The 26,157-nt window shown below is 49.6% G+C and overlaps 2 protein-coding genes across 35 annotated transcripts in view; both read right to left on the bottom strand.

Moving 5' to 3' along the window:
* CPNE9 (copine family member 9) overlaps positions 1–20,600 on the bottom strand; it is a 28,160-nt gene extending 7,560 nt beyond the window's left edge. For 2 of the 4 annotated variants that reach the window (XM_065538919.2, XM_065538920.2), the window contains exons 1-16: positions 20,360–20,600; positions 19,790–19,830; positions 19,622–19,668; positions 19,424–19,527; positions 18,917–18,953; positions 18,351–18,427; positions 11,056–11,119; positions 10,832–10,935; positions 10,264–10,368; positions 8,730–8,771; positions 8,321–8,396; positions 8,159–8,212; positions 7,657–7,718; positions 6,581–6,627; positions 4,853–5,034; positions 4,461–4,588 (exon numbers count right to left, since the gene is read on the bottom strand). In XM_065538919.2, coding sequence (XP_065394991.1) covers positions 4,461–4,588; positions 4,853–5,034; positions 6,581–6,627; positions 7,657–7,718; positions 8,159–8,212; positions 8,321–8,396; positions 8,730–8,771; positions 10,264–10,368; positions 10,832–10,935; positions 11,056–11,119; positions 18,351–18,427; positions 18,917–18,953; positions 19,424–19,527; positions 19,622–19,668; positions 19,790–19,830; positions 20,360–20,427 — 1,238 coding nt within the window. In that variant the 5' untranslated portion in view covers positions 20,428–20,600. Of the gene's footprint in view, positions 1–4,460; positions 4,589–4,852; positions 5,035–6,580; positions 6,628–7,656; positions 7,719–8,158; positions 8,213–8,320; positions 8,397–8,729; positions 8,772–10,263; positions 10,369–10,831; positions 10,936–11,055; positions 11,120–18,350; positions 18,428–18,916; positions 18,954–19,423; positions 19,530–19,621; positions 19,669–19,789; positions 19,831–20,359 lie in introns of those variants that run through there. The other 2 variants (XM_074032856.1, XM_074032857.1) reach the window with 2 other exon arrangements.
* Positions 20,601–22,038: 1,438 nt separating this feature from the next.
* MTMR14 (myotubularin related protein 14) overlaps positions 22,039–26,157 on the bottom strand; it is a 54,729-nt gene continuing 50,610 nt past the window's right edge. For all 31 annotated transcript variants that reach the window (XR_012431426.1, XR_012431425.1, XR_012431424.1 and 28 more), the window contains one exon: positions 22,039–22,641. Coding sequence is in view for 6 of the 31 variants with exons in the window: in XM_005547718.4 (XP_005547775.1) it covers positions 22,458–22,641 (184 nt within the window). In the remaining 25 variants the exon portion in view is untranslated. The remainder of the gene's footprint in view (positions 22,642–26,157) is intronic.

Raw genomic sequence — 26,157 nt, 5'->3', positions numbered from 1 at the left:
GGGACTACAGGCGCCCGCCACCACGCCCGGCTAACTTTTTGTACTTTTTTTAGTAGAGATGGGATTTCACCGTGTTAGCCAGGATGGTTTCCATCTCCTGACCTCATGATCCGCCCGCCTCGGCCTCCCAAAGTGCTGGGATTACAGGCGTGAGCCACCATGCCTGGCCATACATGATCTAATTTAATCCTCACCCCCATTCTATAAGGTAGGCACTTTAAAAGTTCCTATTTTTATGGCCGGGTGCAGTGGCTCATGCCTGTAATCCCAGCACTTTGGGAGGCCGAGGGGGTGGATCACCTGAGGTCAGGAGTTCGAGACCAGCCTGGCCAACATGGCGAAACTCCATCTCTGCTAGAATACAAAAAGTAGCCAGGCATGGTGGTGCGCACCTGTAATCCCAGGTGCTGGTGAGGCTGAGGCAGGAGAATTGCTTGAACCCGGGGGCGGAGGTTGCAGTGAGCCGAGATCATGCCACTGCACTCCAGACTTGGTGACAGAGCAAGACTCCATCTCCAAAAAAAAAAAAAAAGAAAAGAAAAAAAAGGTTCCGGCCGGGCGCGGTGGCTCAAGCCTGTAATCCTAGCACTTTGGGAGGCCAAGGCGGGCGGATCACAAGGTCAGGAGATCGAGACCACGGTGAAACACCGTCTCTACTAAAAATACAAAAAATTAGCTGGGCGTGGTAGTGGGCGCCTGTAGTCCCAGCTACTCAGGAGGCTGAGGCAGGAGAATGGCGTGAATCCGGGAGGCGGAGCTTGCAGTGAGCCGAGATCGCGCCACTGCACTCCAGCCTGGGGGACACAGCGAGACTCCGTCTCAAGAAAAAAAAAAAAAAAAGAAAAAAGAAAAAAAAGGTTCCTATGTTTAAAATGAGGAAGCTGAAGCTTAGAGACATTAAGTAGCATCCCCAAGGGGTTATGAAGCTGGAGTCCAAGCCCATGCCTGATCAGCTGAGCCTAAAACTGGAGCTCTTGATTCTCTTACTCTTTATCCCAAGGCCATTCTCTGTGTAGTCCTCTGTACACAGTGTACACTCTAGTCATATTAAACTCTTTACTGTTTCATGAACTTGCCCCTTCATTCTTCTGTTTTTCACATGCCATTCCTTCTACCAGGCCTGCTCTACTTCTGTTTCTCTGATAAAGTCTACCTTGTCCTCTAGACCTAGCTGAGCAGTCCCCTTTATGGTACTGGAGCCTATGCCCTACCCCCTCCCTCTAGGATACTACTCCACCCACCAAGATGGGCTGTCTGCTCCTCTAAGTGGGTTCTCACTGCATGATCTGCTGGATAAAGCTAGATGACTATAAGTACACTTAAAACACCTTTTTTCCCTAAATTAAACATGGACGCAATGTGAGAAGAATATAAAATTTGCATGAATTTTTAAGATGGAATACGGAAACTTCAAAGACATTTTCAGCCTGACTGCTTTCAGCTATGCCCCCAGATTCCCCCAGAGGGACGCTGTCGCTTGCCTTTGCCGACAGGCGACTTGCTAGAAAAGTCTGGGAAGCTCTGGTCTACAGAAGGTAATGATTTATTTATATTTCTGTCTCCTGCACCAAGGCGGGAGCTCCCAAGGGCAGGGACTAGATCTGCTTCATCTGTGAATCTTCAGTGCCCCAGCAGAGAACTGAGCACACAGCAGATGCCCTTTGAATAGTAATAATGATAATAATAGTAACAGTAATAGCGAACACCTATAGTATTTATGATGTGGCAGGCACTGTTCTAGGTGTTTGACATATATTAATTAGTTCTCACAACAACCCTATGAAGTAGACATTGTTACTTTCCTCATTTTACAAATGAGGAATAAGGCACAGAGAGGTTAAGAGTCTTGACCAGGCAGGGCGCGGTGGCTCAAGCCTGTAATCCCAGCACTTTGGGAGGCCGAGACGGGCGGATCACTAGGTCAGGAGATCAAGACCATCCTGGCTAACACGGTGAAACCCCGTCTCTACTAAAAAATACAAAAAAGAAAAAAACTAGCCGGGCGAGGTGGCGGGCGCCTGTAGTCCCAGCTACTCAGGAGGCTGAGACAGGAGAATGGCCCGAACCCGGGAGGCGGAGCTTGCAGTGAGCTGAGATCCGGCCACTGCACTCCAGCCTGGGCGACAGAGCGAGACTCCGTCTCAAAAAAAAAAAAAAAAAAAAAAAAAGAGTCTTGACCAAAGCCACACCTAGTGAGTGATAGAACCAGTGTGTTAACTTGGCTAGTCTGGCTCCAGACCCCACACTCATGATACACTGCCCTTTTACTGAATGTTTACTAAGTGAATGAATAAATTTTGAATTAGTGTAGTTGCATAAGATAATATTTAAGAAGTCTGCTTAATAACAACAAAAATATGATCAGGTTCCAGTATTAGTGGGAAAAAAAATCAGTAGTGAAATGTTATATGTATAATAACTTGACTATAATTATGGATGCATAAGGAAAATAACTGTATGTACATCCACATTCCATGGGCAGTATTCAGGGTGATTTCTTACTTCATTTCTCTATTGAAATTTTGTACGGTTATTATTAAAGAATCTATTATCATTACTGCAAATTAGAAAATAAACAAATCTACTAGAATTAATACCTGAGTGATAAAATAATCTGTACAACAAACCCCCATGTGTCAAGTTTGTTATGTAACAAACCTGCATGTGTACCCCTGAACTTAAAAGGAAAGTTAAAAAAATAAACAAATAAATCTTTGCTAGGGGAAAAAGTATGTGACATATAAATCTCACTGAAATCCTTTCACTTTTATTCCCTTTTTTGTTTCATCTTTTTACTTCTAAGCTTTCTGAGGGGCTTTGTATTAGCTGGTTTTCTTCTGTTTACTATAAAGTGGGGTTTGCTTATTTTTTATTCAATCAAATAATCTTTTTCTTTTTTAAGGTCAAACAGAGCTTATTTATGTTTATTGACATATGTTTGGTTTTAGTTCTGTCATTTCATAAATTTGTTTTAAATTTATTTTAATACCCTCTGGTTTTTAAAGTCATTTGATATATGATCTGGGTTTTCTTTGCTTTGCTTTATGTGTGTGTGTGTGTGTGTGTGTATTTTTTTTTTTTTTTTTGAGACAGAGTCTCGCTCTGTCACCCAGGCTGGAGTGCAGTGGCATGACCTGGGCTCACTGCACTGTCTGCCTCCCGGGTTCAAGCAGTTCTCTGCCTCAGCCTCCTGAGTAGCTGGGATTACAGGCACCCGCCACCACGCCTGGCTCTTTTTTGTATTTTTAGTAGAGACGGTGTTTCACCATCTGGGCCAGGCTGGTCTTAAACTCCTGACCTTGTGATTCACCCGCCTCGGCCTCCCAAAGTGCTGGGATTACAGGCGTGAGCCACCGCGCCTAGCCTGCTTTGTATATTTTTATTCTGAAAACTTGGACAGTCATGCTTCTAGTTTTTAACTTATCATTTATTGAGCATGTACCATGGGCCAGACACTGTGCTAATACTTGTTATACTGTTATCTAATTTTAACCTTGCAATAACTCTATAAGGAAGCTGCTGTTGTCATCCATTATCATACCACTTTACAGGGATGAAACGGATGCTTAAAGAGGCTAAGTTGCTTAAGGTCACATGGTTAGTGAATGGTGGAGCTAGGATCACACTCAGGTCTGATGCTAAAACTTATGCCTTCACCACAGTGCTGTAGGCTCTTCTCTCTCTTACCCAAACTCAAGCCCCGGGTTGTCATTTTCAGGCAGTGGGGTTAGGGTAATTTGCTGACGCCTTTTCTGCCCCATAATAAGGTACAGTCATCCCTCAGCATCCACAGCGGATTGGTTCCAAGACCCCTGTGGATACCAAACTCCTCAGTACTCAAGTCTGTTATATCAAATGGTGTAGTATTTGCATATAACCTATACACATCCTCCTGTATACTTTAATTTTTAAAATTTACATATTTAATTAAAAAAAAAAGGGCCAGGCATGGTGGCTTATGCTTATAATCCTGGCACTTTGGGAGGCTGAGCAGGCAGATCATCTGAGGTTGGGAGTTCAAGACCAGCCTGACCAACATAGTGAAATGTCTCTACTAAAAACACAAAAATGAGCCGAGCGTGGTGGCATGCACCTATAATACCTGCTATTTGGGAGGCTGAGGCAGGAGAATTGCTTGAATCTGGGAGGTGGAGGTTGCAGTGAGCTAAGATCATGCCACTGCACTCCAGCATGGTGACAGAGCAAGACTCTGTCTCAAAAAAAAAGAAAAAAAAAAGAGATGGGGTCTCACTATATTTCCCAAGTTGGTCTTGAACTCCTAGGCTCAAGTGACTCTCCTGCCTCAGTCTCCCAAAGTGTTGGGATTAGCCACCGTGCCTGGCCTCTCCTGTATACTTTAAATCATCCCACATTACTTAGAGTGCTCCTGACTGTACTTGGGGAGTCAGTCCCTTATGTGGGTCCCCTCATTTCCCCCAACCTCCACCCAGTTCCCTTACCTGGCCACTTGGTTGATGACAGGAGCAAAGTAGGTGGGCCCATAGAGCTGCACTGTGCGCAGGCTCTGGAAATAGCTCTCCAGCACACCCTCGATGCCTGCACAGTTGGGGTCCTCATCATTGTTGTTCTGTCAAAGAATATGCCCTGCCAGGCTGAGCCCATGCAGGGTACATCCAGGAGTGCTCTGATTCCAGCTCACTCCTTCCATTTTCCATCAGTCCCTTTCATGCTCCCCTCCAAACCCAGCCCTGCTCCCCTCCCTGCTCTGCTATCCTCTCATAGCTTCCTGTTCCTCTACATGCCCTTTGAAGAAATGTAAACAGAACAAAATCATCAACTGGGGTGAACCAGATGCCAGGGCATGGAGGTTAAGCTCTGGCCAATACCATACCAGGGGGAACTGGTGGGAGATCCGTCCCTCTGGGGGCAGCTTGGCCCCAAAGCCATAAGCTGGGAAGAGCTTGTCACTGTCATAGTCCTGGATGATCTCTCCCACTGCCTTGAGGGCCATGGCATAGGCGCTGAGCTGGTAGGGACTCATGTAGTGCAGGGAGGTAGGCTGCAGAGGATTCCCTGTAGGGACACAGGAACCCCAGCCTCATGATCATCTGGATCATCCATCTGCTCACCTGCTTATCTTTGTGTGCATTCATCCACCTATATCCATTTATCTGCCCTCTGCCCATATCCTCCCTCCTTATTTTACCCAATCATCCATTTGTTCATTTATCCATCTGTCCATCTACCCATCGCTATATCTTTTTTTTTTTTTTTTTTTTTTGAGACGGAGTCTCACGCTGTTGCCCAGGCTGGAGTGCAGTGGCGCGATCTCAGCTCACTGCAAGCTCCGCCTCCCGGGTTCCCGCCATTCTCCTGCCTCAGCCTCCTGAGTAGCTGGGACTACAGGCGCCCGCCACCGCGCCCGGCTAATTTTTTGTATTTTTAGTAGAGACGGGGTTTCACTGTGGTCTCGATCTCCTGACCTTGTGATCCGCCCGCCTCGGCCTCCCAAAGTGCTGGGATTACAGGCTTGAGCCACCGCGCCCGGCCCCCATCGCTATATCTATTCATCCATTTACCTACCTACCCACACATCCATCCACCCATCTACCTGGCCATACATCTATCTTTCAGTCTACTTATACATCTTTATCCACCAATCTCTCCATTATCTTTTTTTTTTTTTTTTTGAGACGGAGTCTCGCTGTGTCTCCCAGGCTGGAGTGCAGTGGCGTGATCTCGGCTCACTGCAAGCTCCGCCTCCCGGGTTCACGCCATTCTCCCGCCTCAGCCTCCCAAGTAGCTGAGACTACAGGCGCCCGCCACCACGCCCGGCTAGTTTTTTGTATTTTTAGTAGAGACGGGGTTTCACCATGTTAGCCAGGATAGTCTCGATCTCCTGACCTCGTGATCCACCCGCCTTGGCCTCCCAAAGTGCTGGGATTACAGGCTTGAGCCACCGCGCCCGGCCGTCTCTCCATTATCTTATGCAGCTACTTGCTTACCCACTCATCCGTCAGTCCATCCATCCATCCACCCATCTACCCACTTGTCTACTTGCCATTTTTCTTCATTTTCCATCCATCTGTAGAGCAGTATTATTTTATCCATCCAGCTAGCCAGCCCTCTCCATTCCATTCATTCTCTTGTCTGTTCTCATATGGATTTATCCACTCATGCATTTCCTCTATCTAATTACTTGTTATTTCCCCAACTTAAACTTTGGTCCATTTGTCCACCCACATACCCATCCATGCATCTTACTTGGCTAACCTATTATACTCACTCACCAACCCATGTACCCACTCCATTTGTTCATGGATCTATGCATTCATTCAAGACTCACTACCTATTCACCTATCCATCTCTCCTTGTACCCCCTTTCTCTCTCATCCATCAGCCTACTCATCCACCTGTTGCGCTATATATCCTTTCAACCCTCTGTGATCCATCTACCCATCTATTTTTCTGTACTCTATTTTCCTGGCTGGGTTTTGCCTAAGTTTGTGCTTCTTGGGTAGGTAAACTCTTATTCCTAGGTAGGAATCCAGACCAACTCCTAATGACTCCCTTAGAAGTCCCTTCCCACCTCCCCCTTTTTCACTTATCCATGTCTCACCATTGGAAGCCGTGAAGTCAATAGCTACTGTGAAGTTCAGCTGTGTCCTGTTGGGGAAGCAGATGAATTGAGAAGTGAGGAACTAATAATTATTACTTCACTATTTCTCAAACAGTAATGTGCATATGGATCACCTGGGGCTCATGTTAAAATGCAGATTCTGATCCAGATGGTCTGGGTGGAGCCTAACAAACTCCCAAGTAATGCTGATGCTGCTAGCTCATGGACCACACTTTAGGTAGCAGAATTAAATGCCTGCTGTGTGTCAGGTGTATTATAGGTCATTTAATTTAACCCTTACTATAGCCATGAAGTAGTAATTAATATCCCCATTTGGCTGGGCGCCATGGCTTACGCCTGTAATCCCAGCCTTTTGGGAGGCCGAGGCAGGCGGATCACCTGAGGTCTGGAGTTCGAGACCAGCCTGACCAACATGGAGAAACCCCCATCTCTACTAAAAATTAAAAAAAATTAGCCAGGCATGGTGGCGCATGCCTGTAATCCCCACTACTTGGGAGGCTGAGGCAGGAGAATTGCTTGAACCCGAAGGCGGAGGTTGCAGTGAACCAAGATCGCACCATTGCACTTCAGGCTGGGCAACAAGAGTGAAACATTGTCTCAAAAAAAAAAAAAAAAAATCCTCATTTTACACAGGAGAAAAGTGAAGTGTAGAGAAGCAAAGTACCTTTCCCAGGTCTTCCTGCCTCCACCAAACCAAACAGAATGTCCCCTATAGTCTGCTTGGCTTTTCCCTCTGTCTCTACCTCTCTGTCCTGCCTGACTATAACTTTATTCGTGCCCCAATTAAGTTACTGGGGCCACCAATGAAGACCACTGGTCTGGGAGCCGTCTTCCCGGGAGGAGCCGAAAGCCGAGAATGAAAGCAGCCCCCTGAAGGGAACTAAGAGGAGCAGTATTCTGCATTTTACAGAGCACTTTGTAGTTGGCCAAGTGTTTTAAAGTTTATCTACATGGTCTCACTGGACCCTGACCATTCATAAATAAGAAACCTGGAGATCAGAACTGGGAGTAATTTATTGCCGGGCTTTCAGCCCAGAGCTTGGCCTGTGACTCACCCTCCCTTGATGTAATCGACAAAAGTGAATTCAGAGTCCACAGAGAAGGAGAGCAGCGTCACCTGTGGGACAGAATAGGCAGCCCTGGCACTTTGGAAAAGGCAGTTGGGTTGGCAGAAGGGAGTGAGGCATATAGGGGCTTGGAAAGAGGCACGTGATGAGAGGCACATGATTCCACCTGCTTCCCCAGTCAGCCCCACCCTGTTCAACTTCTGACAGGGAAAAAGGGGAAGCTGTCAGAAACATAGTTGGATTTCCAAAAGTATATTAAATTGGGAAATACAACTTAGGTTTTTTTCTTTTATTCTGCAAAAGAGTAAAATCAGAAAAATTTCCTGAGTGAGAAAAAACAAAAACTTAAATGGTGCTCCTTGTGCCCAGTATTACTATTCCAGGTAATCTTGCCCACTGTCTTGCCTTGCCCTCAATATTTCTCATGCTGTGTCAATGGGGACAGACACGGAAGGATCCAGGGAGGGCCACAGCTCTAGGGAGCACTCACAGTTCCTGAATTGACATATTTTTTCTTCTTACATTTCTTCCGAGGGTTAAGTACCTAAGTGGAGGAGGTAACAGTGATGATGAGAAACAAAGGAAGGGAGGTGCAGACTCAGCACACTGGGATGGAGGGCCTGGGTGATCTGGAGAGGGCTGGAATGCTCACCTCATATACTGTGAACTGGTTCTGGGCCTTGCTCAGCTCCCGGTAGCTGGTGGTGAACTCACCAATGAAATCGTGGCTGCAATGAGGTGGGTGTGGCTAAGCAGCAGCTGCTGCTGGTTTGGAACCAGACCTGAATGGAATCTTTTATTCCTTCTATCCTAAGCCCCTACTTAGGCTGCAGGGCAGCCTAGTGCTGGGGCCATAAGGGAGGCCAAACATAGGGGAAAAACGGGAAGAGACAGTGTCCAGAGAGACAATTGGGGAGATCAGTTGTACCCAAGACACTGGTGTTTATCATCCCCTTTCCTGGCTCCTAAAGCTACTTTGGGGTTCTCAGTGAATGTACAACATATTATTGAGAACTGCTTGGGTCAAGTACAGGAGAAGGGACCATGTGGGGCAGTTCTACCTTCCGTCCCGATCCCAGTCATACACGTCAATCTTCACGGTTCTGAAATGTAGGAGACAAACATATGCTGGGTGTGTATGATAAATCCCAGAGACACCCTCATACACTTAACCACACACATATCATCTCCCCATCCACCCATCTGTCTTCCCATTAAGTTGTTCATCTTTCAACCTACCTCCCATCCTGTCTATTCATTCATCAGTCCGTGCCTGTACCCAACCACCTACCCCTGTTAATACTACTGTGGTTAGTACCACTAGCACTTTTTTTGTTTGGTTGGTTTTTTTTACTACTTTGAGCCTTATTGTATTCCAGGCATTGTTCTCAGCACATTCACGGATTGTCTCATTTAACTTAACAATCACCCTATATAAAGTAGGTACTATTATTCTTATCTTGGAATAAGGAAATTGAGATACAAAAAAAAAAAGTAATTTGGCTAAGATCCCATAGCTAGTAAACGACTGAACTGAGATTTAAACCCAGGCATCCTGATTCCAAAGACTTTGTTCTTAACTGTCATGCCTAAATCATTCCATATGTCTACCTATCAGTATATCAGCCCATCCAACCATCCGTCTATCCATCTAGCTACCTATTTACCTATACATTTGCCAGTCCAATTACCTATCAGTTCATCTCTTTGGACACCTAGCTATACGTCTAGCCATTCACTGACTCACTGAGGCATGCAAGCATCCATCCGTCTATCTACCCAACTATATAACATCTACCCATCTAGTTATCCATTCATCAGCATAATGATTCATTTACTCATGTATGTGCCCATCCATTCTTCCACCCTTCCACCTACCATCTATCTTTATACTACCCATTTACTCATTCATTTGGTTGGCCTATCCATCTAATTTATACCCACCCATCAACTAATTCACCTACAAATCCATCCATTAATCCATTTGCCATCTATTCATCTATCCAACCATCAATCTACTTGTCACTCAACCTATCTTTTTGTATTCCACCGGCTTTTCTGTTCATCCTCCTGCCTCCCCAGTCATCCATCAAACTCTCATTTACCAATTTATCACCCACCCATCCATCAGCTCATCCATCCGTTAATCACCCATCATCTGTATATCCACAGATCCACCCATCATCAGTCCAATTATCCATTCATCTGCTATCCATTCATTTATCTGCCCCTCTACCCACCCACCAATTCACTCATATATCCATCCACATACATATCCAACCATTCGCTAGTTTACGCATCCAACGATCCATCCATGTACCTGCTTATTCATTTGTTAATCTGCCCTTTCATCTACCCATCCACCTACCATTCCATCCATCAGTCGATCCATCACTGGATAGTCCACCTATCCATCTGTGTGGCCATCCATCTGCCTCTCCATCCAACCTCATCACCCAACCTCATGCCGCAAACTCTATCTCACTGAGCAGGACCCTCCAATGCTATTATGATACTTCTACTATCATTCTTGGGCCCAGGAACCCCACTGGCATGTCCTTGGCTCCTTACTCCCCAGCTTATGCCAGAGCCAACCTGTCATAGTCTCCATTGCACAGAGCCCGCACAGGGATGCTGAAGGGCTGCCACACAGGATTCAGTGTGTTTTTCACAACCTCTGTCTTGTGGCAGATGGTGAACCTGGAGGGGAGTGGGAAGGATTGGTATAATTTATCTCGTGCCTGGGGGTAGGACTGAATCCAGAGACAGAACCGGATGCTCTCAGAGATTCCTGAGATTACCCCACTTGTTTTTTTTTTGAGACGGAGTCTTGCTCTGTCACCCAGGCTGGAGTGCAGTGGCCGGATCTCAGCTCACTGCAAGCTCCGCCTCCCGGGTTTACGCCATTCTCCTGCCTCAGCCTCCAGAGTAGCTGGGACTACAGGCGCCCACCACCTCGCCCGGCTAGTTTTTTTGTATTTTTTAGTAGAGACGGGGTTTCACCGTATTAGCCAGGATAGTCTCAATCTCCTGACCTCGTGATCCGCCCGTCTCGGCCTCCCAAAGTGCTGGGATTACAGGCTTGAGCCACCGTGCCCGGCCTACCCCACTTGTTAAGCACATGCCCCACCCCAGCCTAAGAGCCCTGATGGCAGTGACTCACGTGCCATCCTCATTGCTCCTGTAGAACACAAGAAAGGGGTCTGATTTCCCAAAGAAGTCCTTCTTGTCCAGCTTGTTTGCACACAGCTGCATGGTGGCAATGTCCTAGGGATGGATGAAGTTGGGCTGGTGACACCCAAATTGCCCATAGCCTTCAGAGAGTCCATTAAAGGGTTTATGGGGAGAGAAGGGAGCTCCTGGGTCTAGCATGTGGCCCTTACTGACCCGACAATTGCTAAGCTCTTCTGCAGTCAGCAATATGGTCCCACACTTCTTGCCTGGTACACCCCTGGAAGCAGAAAAAGCCTCTTAGTGAGAGGAGGGAGGGTAGGCAACAAGGATTGAGTGGCCAGTCTGGGGTTAGATGGACCAGGGGATTCAGTTTGCCATTTACTGACAGTCCCTTTTGTCTTGAGTGCCTTCTGGTGAGGAAGGGCCTCACTTTGACTGGGTGGGGTCTGCAGTCTGGTAAAAAGGGGTTAGAACAGCTTAGGTGAACATCTCACAAAAGTAGCATGAGAAAGACAAGGGATTTAGAGTCAGTGGATTTTATGATTGTTAGGCTGTGTGACCCTGGGCAAGTTATTTCCCCTTCCTCAGCTTTAGTTTTTTTCTCTGTGAAATGGGAATCATGATGACTTGTCAGGGTTGTGAAGAGATCTGAATGAGTGCATGGAAGGAAAATCAACTCATAAGCTTTATAGATATGAGCTAGTTGTATTCTTCAAAGCCAACCCTGGTTCCTACTATATGCCGGGTGCTGTGATAGACATGAATTGGGCAATTGGCACTCTCCAGCTCTGCTAGACTGCCCGCAGGGAGCTATGGGGGCAGGGGGAGGTGGAATGTCAAAGCCACTAGGTAAATAGAGTGGGTTGTAGCGATACTGAATGAGGGAGAAGAATTTCTGTCCAGACCCAGGGACAAAGGGCTGGTTTGTTAGGTCAAAGCTGATGTACTTTCTGAAGACCATGGAGAGGGAGATTTAAAAGACAAGGGAAACCTTATCCTTTCCTGACCCTAGAAGGAACACTTCCATGTGTTTGAACGGTGCATACAAGGACCCCCAAGAGACCTTGGGCCTGTGAACCCTGATTCCCAAAGGGATCCAAAATGTAGCAGAGAAAAAACTAGGTCAGGAGCGTCCTGGATTCCAGTCCTGGCTCTAACTTGCTATGTGATTTTCCCTATCCTTAGAATGAGAGTTGAACTATTTCTTTGGCTCCTTTGATCTTTGACTCTTTGTGCTTTACAAAGAGGGAATGTGATGAGAATAGGGACTATTCGCCTACGGCTGGGCGTGGTGGCTCACGCCTGTAATCCCAACACTTTGGGAGGCCGAGGCTGGCGGATCACCTGAGGTCAGGAGCTCGAGACCAGCCTGTCCAACATGGTGAAACCCTCTCTCTACTAAAAATACAAAAAAAAAGAAAAAAAATTAGCTGGGTGTGGTGGCGGGCGCCTGTAATACCAGCTACTGGGGAGGCTGAGGCAGGAGAATTGCTTGAACCCGGGAAGCAGAGTTTGCAGTGAGCTGAGATCAAGCCCTTGCACTCCAGCCTGGTTGACAGAGTGAGACTCCGTCTCAAAATAATAATAATGATATTAATAATAATAATAATAATAATAATTCACCTGCACATCCAGGACCAATGAATTGTTGATCCTGTTGCCTCCTCACTATTCTTTGCCTCCTTAATGTTCTCCCTTACCACCTCATCCATCCAGTGTGAATTCCAGTCAGTGATTATAATAATCATTCGCTTGCATGCTGTCTCTTTTTTCCTTCTCTCACTTTTATTTATTTATTTTTATTTTTATTTTTTTTGAGACGGAGTCTTGCTCTGTAGCCCGGGCTGGAGTGCAGTGGCCGGATCTCAGCTCACTGCAAGCTCCGCCTCCCGGGTTTACGCCATTCTCCTGCCTCAGCCTCCCGAGTAGCTGGGACTACAGGCGCCCGCCACCTCGCCCGGCTAGTTTTTTGTATTTTTAGTAGAGACGGGGTTTCACGGTGTTAGCCAGGATGGTCTCGATCTCCTGACGTCGTGATCCGCCCGTCTCGGCCTCCCAAAGTGCTGGGATTACAGGCTTGAGCCACCGCGCCCGGCCTCACTTTTATTTTTTAAGAGTTGGGGTCTCACTCTGTTACCCAGGCTGGAGTACAGTGGCACGGTCATAGCTCACTGAAGCCTCAAATTCCTGGACTCGAGATCCTCCCACATCAGCCTCTCAAGTAGCTGAGACTACAGGTGCACATCACTACACCTGGCTAATGTTTAAATTTTTACTTTTTTAGAGACAAGGTCTGGCTATGTTACCCAGACTGGTGTTGAACTCCTGGCCTCAAGAGATCCTCCTGCCTCAGCCTCCCAAAGTGCTTCGATTACAGGTGTGAGCCACTGGCCCAGCCTTTTCTCTCACTTTCGATATATTTATTTGGCAGAACCACAGCTCTAGTTAAGCCTAACTCTGCCTAACCCATACTGTACCTGTGAAACTGAACATGGCCAGACAAAAACACAATTATGCGAACTTGTCTCTTTTCAAATGCATGACTGCAGACCTCAAGAGGGTCCTTATTGTTGCCTTGGAGTCATACTATACGTCCCAAGGCCCTTCACTCTCTGGTAGATGGTAGTTCTGGTAGATGGCAGTTTCACTCCTTCTCTCTCCTCAACCCTTAAAGCCTCCTCCCCATCCGCATTCTCAGCCAATGACCTTGTTTCCTACTCACTGAACAAAATTGAAGCAACCAGAAGAGAATGTCCACCCACCACCACACCTACCCTGCCACCAGTATCTTCACCCACACAAGTGTGACTCCTACCGTTGCTATAAATGAACTGTCCTTGTGCCTATTTATCCCTCCACTGTGTACTATATTTCATACTGTCTTGTCTGCACAGGAACATCACTTCAGTAATGCTCACCTCTTTTTATTACATCAACTTTTCAGTTTCTACTTGGTCATTCCCATCAATGTGTAAATATAGTATAATTTTCCTTTTTTTTTTTTTTTTCTGTAGAGATGGAGCCTCACTATGTTGCCCAGGCTGGTCCTGAACTCCCGGGCTCAAGTGATCCTCTCACCTCAGCCTCCAGAGTAGCTGGGATTATACTACGCCCAGCCAATGTGGTATAATTTATCTCATGTTAAATTTTTTTTTCTTTTTTTTTTTTTTTTGAGATGGAGTCTCGCTCTGTCACCCAGGCTGGAGTGCAATGGTGTGATCTTGGCTCACTGCAACCTCTGCCCCCTGAGTTCGAGCGATTCTCCTGCCTCATCCTCCCTAGTAGCTGGGATTACAGGCACGCTCCACCACACCCAGTTAATTTTTGTATTTTTAGTAGAGACAGGGTTTCACCATGTTGGCCAGGCTGGTCTTGAACTCCTGACCTCGGGTGATCCACCTGCCTTCACCTTTAGGAGGCCTCAGCCTCCTGAAGTGCTCGGATTACAGGTGTGAGCCACCACGCCCAGCCTCGTGTTAAAAAATTATAAACTTGGCCAGGCGTGGTGGCTCACGTCTGTAATCCCAGCACTTTGGGAGGCGGAGGTGGGTGGATCACGGGGTAAGGCGTTCAAGACCAGCGTGGCCAAGATGGCGAAACCCCATCTCTACTAAAAAACTACAAAAATTAGCCGGGCGCGGTGGCAGGCACCTATAATCCAAGCTACTCGGGAGGCTGAGGCAGGAGAATCACTTAAACCAGGGTGGCAGAGGTTTGTAGTGAGCCGAGATCACACCACTGCACTCCAGCCTGGGTGACAGAGTGAGACTCCGTCTCAAAAAAAAAAAAAAAAAAAAAAAAAATATATATATATATATATAAATATAAAAACGTATTCTTGACCTCTCTTCCTGCTTCAGCCACATCTCCTTCTCTCCTCTCCTCTCCCCTCCCCTCCCCTCCTCTCATCTCCTCTCCTCTCCCTTCTCTTCTTTTTTTTTTTTGCGACAGAGTCTCCCTCTGTTGCCCAGGCTGGAGTGCAGTAGCATGATCTCGGCTCACTGCAACCTCTGCCTCCCTGGTTCAGGCGATTTTTCTACTTCAGCCTTCTGAGTAGCTGGGATGACAAGCATGCGCCACCACTCCCAGCTAATTTTTGTTTGTTTGTTTGTTTTGTTTTGTTTTTGGTTTTTTTTTTGAGACGGAGTCTCGCTCTGTCGCCCAGGCTGGAGTGCAGTGGCCGGATCTCAGCTCACTGCAAGCTCTGCCTCCCGGGTTCTTGCCGTTCTCCTGCCTCAGCCTCCCGAGTAGCTGGACTACAGGCGCCCACCACCTTGCCCGGCTAGTTTTTTGTATTTTTTAGTAGAGACGGGGTTTCACTGTGTTAGCCAGGATGGTCTTGATCTCCTGACCTTGTGATCCGCCCATCTCGGCCTCCCAAAGTGCTGGGATTACAGGCTTGAGCCACCGCGCCCGGCCATTTTTTTGTATTTTTAGTAGAGATTTCACCATGTTGGCCAGGCTGGTCTGGAACTCTGGACCTCAAGTGAGCCACCCACCTCAGCCTCCCAAAGTGCTGGGATTACAGGTGTGAGCCACCGTGCCTGGTCACACATCTTTTCTCTTCTCCCTTTTGCTGTAAAACTCCTTGACAGATGCCTTGACTCCCTCCGTCTTCCAGCCTCTTCACCTCCACCTCTTCTTTAAAACTATGCTTGTAAGAGTCAACAGGGATTTTCACCTTGCTAAATGCAATGGCCAATTCCCAATACTCATCTTACTTGAGCTGCAGCAGCATTTGACGTGGTTGGTAACTCTCTTCTTGATAACCCTTCTCTTTGCTTCGATGACATCACCCTCTCTTGGTTCTCCTCCTACTTCATTAATTGCTCCTTCTCAGTCTTCTTTTTTAGGTCCAATTTGTGGAGCCTCGGCCTTTGGTTCTCTCTCTCTCGTCTCCCTCTTTCTTTTTCGCCAGTCCTTCCTCCCCTCCTTTGGTGATCTCATCTAATAGCATTGCTTTAAAGTTAACATCTAAGGCCGGGCTCAGTGGCTCATGCCTGTAATCCCAGCACTTTGGGAGGCCAAGGCAGGAGGACTACTTGATGTCAGGAGTTCAAGACCAGCCTGAAAAACACAACGAGGCCCCCTGTCTCTACAAAAAATAATTTTATTTATTTATTTATTTATTTATTTATTTATTTATTTATTTATTTATTTTTTGTGAGACGGAGTCTCGCTCTGTCACCCAGGCTGGAGTGCAGTGGCCAGATCTCAGCTCACTGCAAGCTCCGCCTCCCGGGTTTACGCCATTCTCTTGCCTCAGCCTCCCGAGTAGCTGGGACTACAGGCGCCCGCCACCTCGCCCGGCTAGTTTTTTGTATTTTTTAGTAGAGGTGGGGTTTCATGGTGTTAGCCAGGATGGTCTCGATCTCCTGACCTCGTGATCCGCCCGTCTCGGCCTCCCAAAGTGCTGAGATTAGAGGCTTGAGCCACTGCACCCGGCACAAAAAATAATTTTAAAATTAGCTGGGCCTGCTGGCATCCACCTGTAGTTCCAGCTACTTGACTTCTTGGAAGGTTGAGTGGGAGTATTCCTTGAGCCAAGGAACTTGACGCTGAAGTGAGCTATCATTGCCCTCCAGCCTGGGCTACAAAGTGAGAGCCTGTCTTGAAAAAACAACAACAAAACCAACATCCAAGACTCATTTGATACCTCCACTTGGATGTCTAACATTTTATATATTTATAAAACATAAAATTCAACATGTCAGATGGAACTCTTGATTGAATTCCTCCTCCAACTTGCTTCTCCTTCACATTTTTTGTTTTGTTTTGTTTTTTTGTCTTTTCGTCCACAGACAGAGTCTCACTCTGTTACCCAGCTTGGGGTGTCACCCAGGCTTGAGCCCAGGAGTTTAAACTTCTGGGCTCAAGTGATCTTCCCACCTCAGCCTCCTGAGTAGCTGGGACTACAGGTGTGCACCACCATGCTTGGCTCTCCTTTGTTTTTTTTTTTCCCTACTATCTCAGTTGGTGTCAATTCCATTTTTCCTGTTGTTCAAGCCAAAGACCTTGGTATTGTCCTCAACTCCTCTTTTCCTCTCACATTCATATTCAATCTGTCAGGAACCTGTTAGCTCCACCTTTAAAATATATCCCGAATCTGACCACTTCTCCCCTCCTTCACTGGTAGCAGCCTGGATTACTGTCAGAGTCTTCTCATTGGCTCTCTGCTTCTACCTTTGGCCACCCAAGGTTTATTCTTTTTTTTTCATTTTTTTATTTTTTAATTTTTTTTCGAGACGGAGTCTCGCTCTGTCGCCCAGGCTGGTGCAATCTCGGCTCACTGCAAGCCCTGCCTCCTGAGTTCATGCCATTTTCCTTCCTCAGCCTCCCGAGCAGCTGGGACTACAGGCACCCGCTACCACGCCTGGCTAATTTTTTGTATTTTTAGTAGAGACAGGGTTTCACCGTGTTAGCCAGGATGGTCTCTATCTCCTGACCTCATGATCCACCTGCCTCGGCCTCCCAAAGTGCTAGAATTACAGGCATGAGCCACCGCGCCTGGTCCCCAAGGTTTTTTCTTAACCCCATAGCTAGCACCATCTTTTGCAAGCAGCCATATCATGTCACTCCTCTGCTCAGAACCCTCTAGTGACTCCCGTTTCAGAGGAAAGGTGGAAGTCTGCTGCAAGGCCCTGTTAGCTCTTCAACCTCACTTCCTCCTGCCTCCCAGTCACCTGGCTCCAGTCACACTGGCCTCCTTGCTGTACTTTGAATGTGCCAGGCTTTTGCACTGGCAGTCTCCTCTGCCTGGAACATTCTTCCTCCACATGTCTGTACCATTGACTCCCTCACCTCCCTCAGGTTGTTGCTCCACAGTTACCTGTCCATGAGGCCTGCTCAACTGCACTGTTGAATCCTGCACCTCCCACTCACCCAGCATTGCCAGTTCCCCTTATTCTGCTCTACTTTGTCTCTTTCCCCATAGCACTTAATATTGTCTAATCTAGTATGTAATTTACTTATGTCTATTTTGTACCCCCACAACCAGAGTATCAGCCCCCTGAGGACAAGAACCTTTGTTTTGTTTACCATTGCAAGCTAATCCCCTTTACCAGTGGCTGACATAGGGTATGTATACATAGTGTTTGTGGAATGAATGAAGCCCTGGTACCTAGAGCAGGGTGTGGGATATAAAACATGCTAATGCATATTTAGTGAGTGGATGTAATGGAAATTCCTGAGGATTTGATTTATTCCGGGGGAGCTTCCCTGTGGAGAGGGGCTTGGAAGTGGACCTTAAAGGTTGAATCAGATTTAGAAAAAGAGTGAGGGGGGAGAGAGAGAGAAGAGAGAGAGAAAGAAGGAAAAGACATATGAGGCCTGAGAGTGACTCGGGCAGAGCACTGGAAATTGGACTTTTCTACGAGGGTGATGGGAGCCAGTGCAGGCTCCTGACCAGGGGCAACCCCAGCCTCCACTGCTATCAGTCAGTGGCATCCTTGGGACAGAGAATTTGGAAGCCCCCACCCCACTCCCACACCCCTTCCCATTCAACTTACGTGAGGGTTCTTTCTACTCGGCTGCCCTGGCCTCCGATCACCTCTCCCAGGGCCAGGAATGCTTGTCCCAGGAAATCCTATGCAGGACAAGGAGTCAGCGAGACCAGAAGCTCTTGAGTGCTGAGTCCCAGCTCAGCCCCAGTGATGCTCCTGCACAGGAGGACCAGGGCAGTTCCCAGGCAAGTGAGTGGTGCAGGAGCCACCACCCTGCATGGGCTTTATTGGAGGGGGTGTGAAAGAAGGGGTCTGCGAGCAATCTCTGTCTCATAGTGGGTCATCAGTCCAAGCTTGTTCTCCACAACACCACCCCCACCCCCAGCCTCTGCCCAGCCCCATTCAGTCTCACCTTCTGCAGTTCCCAGTAGTGGCAGCCAAGAAGGAAGAGGAACAGTGAGTAGGGGGCACAGGCAGGACACTCAGGCAAGAGGAGAGGGACCAGGAGGGTGGGTTGGGGGCCTGAAGAAGATGGGGTCTGGGTCGAGGGTTAGGAGGAGTTCCAAGAGTCGTTGAACACATCTAAGTGCATCCTTTGCGCTCTGCCAACCCTCGAGTAAACGTTTGCTCACCGGTTTGGAGATGTTGGTTTTGGAGTCCACGTTGTACCTAGGAAAAGAGTGGAACCGGTGTGGGGTGGGGCTGGGTGGGGGAGAGTGTGGAAGGGGGTCGGGCACCGAGTCTTGGTGAAAATTTTGGGTGGCGGGATGGGTGGCTGTGGACCCGAATTCAGCTTTGGTCTCCTTTGGGGGAGGAGTCAGGGTGGGCCGAGGAGTAAAAGGGTCAAGCCTGGGCCGAGGCCAAATCAGGGGCTGCTGGGGGCAGGGTTGTCTGGAAGGGGTCGGGCCTGAGGTGGAGCTGCGATAGGAGCAGAGTTGTGGGCGGGGCCAGAGCGGGGGACGGAACTGGACCGCATCTCACAGAAGGGCAGGACTCAGGCTAGAGGGGGCCATTCAGAATGGGAGGGAGGCCTGCGGGAAGAACCAGGCCGGGAGGCGAGGCGGGGGTGGGGCCAGCCAGAATTCCGGGCGGATCCAGGTCGGGGGCGGGCCAAGCCAGAATTCCAGGCGGGGCCTCACACATCGAAGCGCAGATTTTGCTTTTCCTCAAAGAAATAGTCGAGGACGAATTTGCGCACGAAGTCTGGGTTCAGCGTGTTATCGATCACCTCGGTCCGTCCGAACTGGGTAGGGGGATGGAGGGTCAGCGTGGGACGTGCAGACGCCCAGGGGATTCCCGGGCGACGCCCTGGGCCGGGAGGGGGCTCTGGGACTCACCTCCCGCCACTCCTGGCTGGCCCGGCTCTGCGTGTAAAGCACCACCACTGCAGGTGGGGGCGGGGAGGGAAGGACGTGAGGTCGGCTTGCACCCCTGGCCCCGACTCCACCCGCCCCTGAGTCGCGCCCAGACCCCAAGTTCCCCCTCCCGGTCCTGGAGCCGCCTACTGGGGTCGGACTTGGAGAAGGTATCAAGGTCTAGCAGGTTCCTAGAGAAAAGCAACAGACAGACAGAGTGGATCATCCTGAAGCCCGCCCGCTTCGAGTCAGCTCTGAGCCGGGCACTGAGGGGAGGTATGGGGCCCGCATCAAACCTCTGTCCCCCATGACTACCCCCAGCTGGGGTCCGCGCTGTCAGCACTCTGGACAGCACCGGAAATCGCTGTCCAGGAACCGTGGCTCTGCGGACTGGACGCGAACGCACCCACACTGTCTCCAAGGGCCCAGGAAAGAGGGCTTGCCCCAGAACTTTGTCCTCTTGGGGCCGAGCTCCTACCGGATACCTGCAACCCACCCCCTGAACCCGCAGGCTGAGCCCTTTTTTCAGGGTGGGGCTGCCCAAGAAGACCCCCCCCCACCTTCTCGATCCCACCAGCAACTCCCCTGTCATCAGTTGTGATTTTCCAGCCAATTTCGCCTCTCCCCTGGGGGTCTAGCCCCTGCCCGGGCTGAGCCCCGCGTCTGGCTGGGGCTGGGGCAGTGCCAGTGCCTAAGCCCTCCCCAGCACGGCTCGCTCACCGGCAGGACACGGTAATTTCAATCTTGGTGGCCGGGACGCTGCGCTCGGAGGCTCCGCCGAGAGACATGGCTGGTCGGGCGACCCGAGCCGCAGGAGGCTGCGAGACCAGGGCTGCTGGGGCTAGGGGCGACGGCAGCGGCGGGGCCGGCCCATGTGCCGCGGTGGCGGTGGCGGCGGCGGCGGCGGCGGCTGCACTCCCTCCAGCCCTGCGTGCGCTCCCGCCGCTCGTGCCCTGACAGTGGCCGCCGGCGGCAGCGGCTCCAGATGGCAGTACAGCCCCGCCCGGCCCTGCGGGCGGCCCCCGCCCCATTGGAGCAGCCTGGAGCCAGCGGGGAACCTCACCCCGACCCCCAACTCCAATCCACACCTTAGTAGAGTCCACCCTGCCAACTCTCTGGGGTGGAAACCCAAGCCCCCTAGAGTTGTCCATGATGCTGAAGCATTTGGGGCACCTGGTGGGCGTTGAAATTGTTGCCTCTTACTGAGCCACTCCCTTAGTGTTTCTGCCCTTTCCCATTCCCAGCCTGCCTAGGTCTCTGAATAGGAAAAGTACGTCTCTTATTAGCTGTGTGACCTTGGACAAGTTACTCAACATCTCTGTGGCTTGACCATGAAAGACCGTTAGAAAGGCCCTTAACAGCAGCTACTTTAGGTGCTGTAAAATTTTACTGAGATAACCCAAGGAAAGCACTTAGCACACAGCAAGTGCTCAATATTCACTGGTATTTATGATTTGTCCTCTGGGTATTCACATTGATGACAGTAAATGGTGGCTGTTAAGCACCGTGCAAAGCTGTCTGCCCATGCCTTTAAACCCTCACAACTTTCATGGCATTACAGATGTGGACACACTCTCATGATGCAATCTACTGTAGGCCACACTGTAGAAGAGAGTGGTGGTCAGCCAGGCTCTCCCCCACCACATGCACACCAATTGCTATCTCCAAAGCTTCAGAAGCCAGTCCCTCCTCCATAGGCAGGCCTCAAGGTAAGGGCTGTAGGTCACTTGTACCAGGACCATGCTGCCTACAGAACTTGTTAAAGATGAAGATCCTGGTCGGGTGCGGTGGCTCATGCCTGTAATCCCAGCACTTTAGGAGGCCGAGGCAGGCAGATCACTTGAGCTCAGGAGTTTGAGACTGGCCTGGCCAACATGGTGAAACCCCATCTCTACTAAAAATACAAAAATTAGCTGGGGACGGTGGCATGTTCACGCAGCTACTCGGGAGGCTGAGGCAGGAGGATCGCTTGAACCCAGGAGGCAGGGGTTGCAGTGAGCCAAGATTGTGCCACTGCACTCCAGCTTGGATGACAGTGAGACTCCATCTCAAAAAAAAAAAAAAAAAAAAAAAAAAAGAAGATCCTCCAGCTCCTAATTCCCAGGCAACTTCCTTAGCAACCCAAAGGCTAAAACTCAGGCAGCCCTGGGAATGTGCAGAGCTAATCAGGCTCCCTAGGTGACTAGGACCTGCTTAGGCCCGAGAACCACTACTCTCAACAGTGTTAAGTATTGTCCCCACTGCAGGACTACCATGGCTCACGAGTGGAGAGGTACACCTGTCGCCAGTTCTCTTCCTGTTTCACCTGTCCTCCACTTAAACACCCCTTGTCCAGCAAAAAGGACAATGATAACCTTCCTAATAGCTCCACAAAGACAATAACCAAATGAGGACACGAGTGGCTGTTTAAAAAGACTTTGATTTTATTTTGTGATCTGTGTCAAACTGCCTCATTCTCAGTGCAGGTGATCCCTCCTCCCCAGGAAACAAGAATTGAGAGGTAGGGTCTTTGTGAAGTCATGGCTTCCACAAGGCCCCAGGGAAACCCCACACAGTTCTGAGAGTTGATGGGAATCCCAGCAAAGACGGGGTGGGTGGGAGACAGTGACAAGAAGGGGTGGTGGTCACCAGTCAAGAGGCTGGGGATCGGAAAACCCTGTCTTTGGCCTTGCTCAGCTTTGGGGCTGCCATGTACATGATGGAGATGGGGGAGTGAAATTTCCCCTGACCTGGAAGTACCCCTTTGGCCAGGCATGGCTTTGATTCTGCTAAGGGCTCAGCTGAGAGAGGAGCAGGAAACTGTCATGGGCTGGCTTCTTCACAAGGCATTGCTGCTGATGCCCCGGAGTCCGACACCACGGGCAAACTGCTCCAGCAGGCCCCCGATGGCACCAGAGGGACTGGGGGCTACTGCCCGAAGCCCCACCGTGCTGCTGTACGCAGCCAAGAAGGCTGAGCGCACCTCCTGCAGCCGAGTCTCTCGATCACTCAGGGCTGCAAGCCTATGGGGAGGGAAAGAGAAAGAACAAAGACATTACCCTGGGACAGGACCCAGCATCCTCCCTCCACACCACCTGTCCTTGTGCTTCTGACTGGACAAATCCAGTGTCTGTCTTATGGCCATGCTATCCTTGTGGTTCAGGCCCCAGATATCTGGCCCTGTTTTCCCTTAAATCATTTCTCAAAGCCCTCAGGCTACTGTTCCCACCTAGAACAGGAGCTTTTACTGGGACACTAACCTTTTTTTTTTTTTTCTTGAGACAAGGTCTCACTCTATTGCCCAAGCTGGAGTGCAGTGGCACAATCAGGGCTCACTATAGCCTCAACCTCCCGGGCTCAAGCCATCCTCCCGCCTCAGCCCCTCAAGTAGCTGGGACTACAGGCACATGTCACCATGATGGGGTTTTACCATGTTGCCCAGGCTGGTCTCAAACTTCTGGATTCAACTGATCTGCCTGCCTTGGCCTCCCACAGTGCTGGGATTACAGGCGTGAGCAACTGTGCCTGGCCTGACCTGACCTGTTGTGAAAATAACTTTCTTTGCGATCACTTGGAAGGAGGGTAGCTAAGCAGGAGGGAATTTGCCCCAGCAGCTCTCTGCTTCCACTCCTTGGGAAGGGCAAGCTGAGGCATGAAGTTTTATACCTAACAGTAAGGAGGCCCCTGAAATCTGGCAGCAGGCCACAGCTGTTGAAAGGCCTCAGCCTTGGCCGGGTGTGGTGGCTTACGCCTGTAATCCCAGCACTTTGGGAGGCCGAGGCAGGTCGAGTTCGAGACCAGACTGGCCAACATGGCAAAACCGTCTGTACTAAAAATACAAAAATTAAGCCGGGCACGGTGGCTCAAGCCTGTAATCCCAGCACTTTGGGAGGCTGAGACGGGCGGATCACAAGGTCAGGAGATCGAGACCATCCTGGCTAACATGGTGAAACCCCGTCTCTACTAAAAAATACAAAAAACTAGCCGGGCGAGGTGGCGGGCGCCTGTGGTCCCAGCTACTCCGGAGGCTGAGGCAGGAGAATGGCGTAAACCCGGGAGGCGGAGCTTGCAGTGAGCTGAGATCCGGCCACTGCACTCCAGCCTGGGCGACAGAGCCAGACTCAGTCTCAAAAAAAAAAAAAAAAAAAAAAAAATACAAAAATTAACCAGGCATGGTGGCATGTGCCTGTAATCCCAGCTATTTGGGAGGCTGAAGGCAGGAGAATTGCTTGATCCCCGGAGGCAGAGGTTACAGTGAGCCAGATTGCACCACTGCACTCCAGCCTGGGCAACAGAGTAAGACTGTGTCTTAAAAAAAAAAAAAAAAGAGGCCGGGCGCGGTGGCTCAAGCCTGTAATCCCAGCACTTTGGGAGGCCGAGACGGGCGGATCACGAGGTCAGGAGATCGAGATCATCCTGGCTAACACAGTGAAACCCCGTCTCTACTAAAAAAAAAAAATACAAAAAACTAGCCGGGCGATGTGGCGGGCGCCTGTAGTCCCAGCTACTCGGGAGGCTGAGGCAGGAGAATGGCGTAAACCCAGGAGGCGGAGCTTGCAGTGAGCCCAGATTGCGCCACTGCACTCCAGCCTGGGCGACAGAGCGAGACTCTGTCTCAAAAAAAAAAAAAAAAAAAAGGAAAGAAAAAGGCCTCAGCCTTGAGGCGTAGACGTGTCGCATCTTAGGAGGAAGCTACTGCCCTGGAAGAACCCACTGTCTGCTGGGTTGAGGGCAGGGTTCCCCACTGGAAACCTCTAGGGCTTTAGCTACACTTTCCGTCACTGTGGTTCCCAGGTAAACAGCTGAAAGGGTGCTTGCTTTTCCAGAAAGATCTGTGTTCTGATTCTATCCCCCATTCCTCTCTTGGCCTCTGTAGGCTCTGATCACAGATGAAAGCCCCTCTTCTTTCCTTACCTTGAAATTACAAGTCAAGAAGGGAAACAAGTGCACACAACTCAGGCTTATCAAAGTGTGACTCCACATGAGGCTGTGTGACATCCCCAAGGGCCTTTAATAGAAGAGGCCCGTGGACTCGACTCAAAGGTCAAGTACTCACATGGTGTTCCCCCGATGGGTCCCTGGAGGGCCCTCTCTAGGGGTCACAGACCTACATGAGAAGAGCCCTCATCTAAATACTAAGACCAGCCATGCCTACTAATCTTGCTCCAAATCCGCCCCCAAGAAACCAATGCCTGGACAGTCCCTCCCTGGAAATCTGTCAGAGGCAGCTGAAGTGAACCCAATCCCAAAGCCTCAATGACTTGTACCCAGGGCTTGTGGGAGCAGAGGGGTGTCTGAGGATAAATGACAGTCCTGAGGTAAGTAAGTGCGGAGATAGACAGGACTCAAGGGAAAGCAGATCTGTGGGAGTGAAACGTGAGAGATGGAAGCAGTAGGCTCTGGGCAAAGAAAAGTCAAATTGCTCCTGCAGCAGCACTAAGAACATGGAGCTGAGACTGGATTCCTGCACTACCATGAACAATCTTGAAGTCTCTCCTGGTACCTGGGGGAGAAGCATGGCCCAAGATCTTTTTACTTTCTAATTTCACACAGGCCAAAGGCCATGCATGCTTGCCTTAGCTTCTCCTTACAGCATACGAAGGAGAAAGAGACCAATTAGTTTACACTCACAGGGAACATCCAAAGATCCATACATGAGCATTCTCACTGCCCTGCCCCCTCCCCCCAGCCCCCGCCACGGCTGGGCTGCCCATTTCTGAGATGGAAGGGACAGAGACCACAACCTCCTGAGAGACGAGAAAACGAGAGGCTATGTGATCCATTTAAGGACACATACCAGTCAAGGGAGGTACTGCAGTGCCACTCCTTCTTGAGAGATGAGCTAACAGGTTCAGAAAAGGCAAGGCTGACACTCGAAGATACAGCTGGTGAATAGAGCAGCTAGGATTTGGACTTAAGTTTCTCTGATACCAAAGCCCAAGTGCTGCACCCACATGCTACACGGCTTCACAGGAATCAACTCTGACCGCATCCCACAATCTTGGAGGCCTTGAGATCATACAGAATCCAGCCCTCCTCTGAGAACCTCCCAGAACTAAAGGGTTGGCTAGGAGCCTGCAGTGCTGCCTGGGGCCTAAATTTAGTAGGTTCTAGGGTGGGTGATCTGGGGCTGGAGTTGCCAGTTTCAGTGGCTGACCCCAGGTAAGTGAGGGGTGCTATCAAGCAGGGATATCTGTGCTTCCTTCAGAGACGGCTTTTGGGCAAACGGGGCTGGAGTAGGAAGTCTCTACAGAAAGGTGCAATTTTTTTTTTTTTTTTTTTTTTTGAGAGGTTCGCTCTTGTTGCCCAGGCTGGAGTGCAATGGCACGATCTTGGCTCACCACAACCTCCGCTTCCTGGGTTCAAGCGATTCTCCTGCCTCAGCCTCTCGAGTAGCTGGGATTACAGGAATGCACCACCTCGCCCAGCTAATTTTTTATTTTTAGTAGAGACGGGGTTTCTCCATGTTGGTCAGGTTGGTCTCGAACTCCTGACGTTAGGTGATCTGCCCGCCTCGGCCTCCCAAAGTGCTGGGATTA

The sequence above is a fragment of the Macaca fascicularis genome, chromosome 2 (assembly GCF_037993035.2).
Source record: "Macaca fascicularis isolate 582-1 chromosome 2, T2T-MFA8v1.1".
In the NCBI taxonomy this organism is placed as follows: domain Eukaryota; kingdom Metazoa; phylum Chordata; class Mammalia; order Primates; family Cercopithecidae; genus Macaca; species Macaca fascicularis.
The sequence above is the reverse complement of the archived record's forward strand: the minus strand, read 5'-3'. Positions and strand labels throughout refer to the sequence as shown.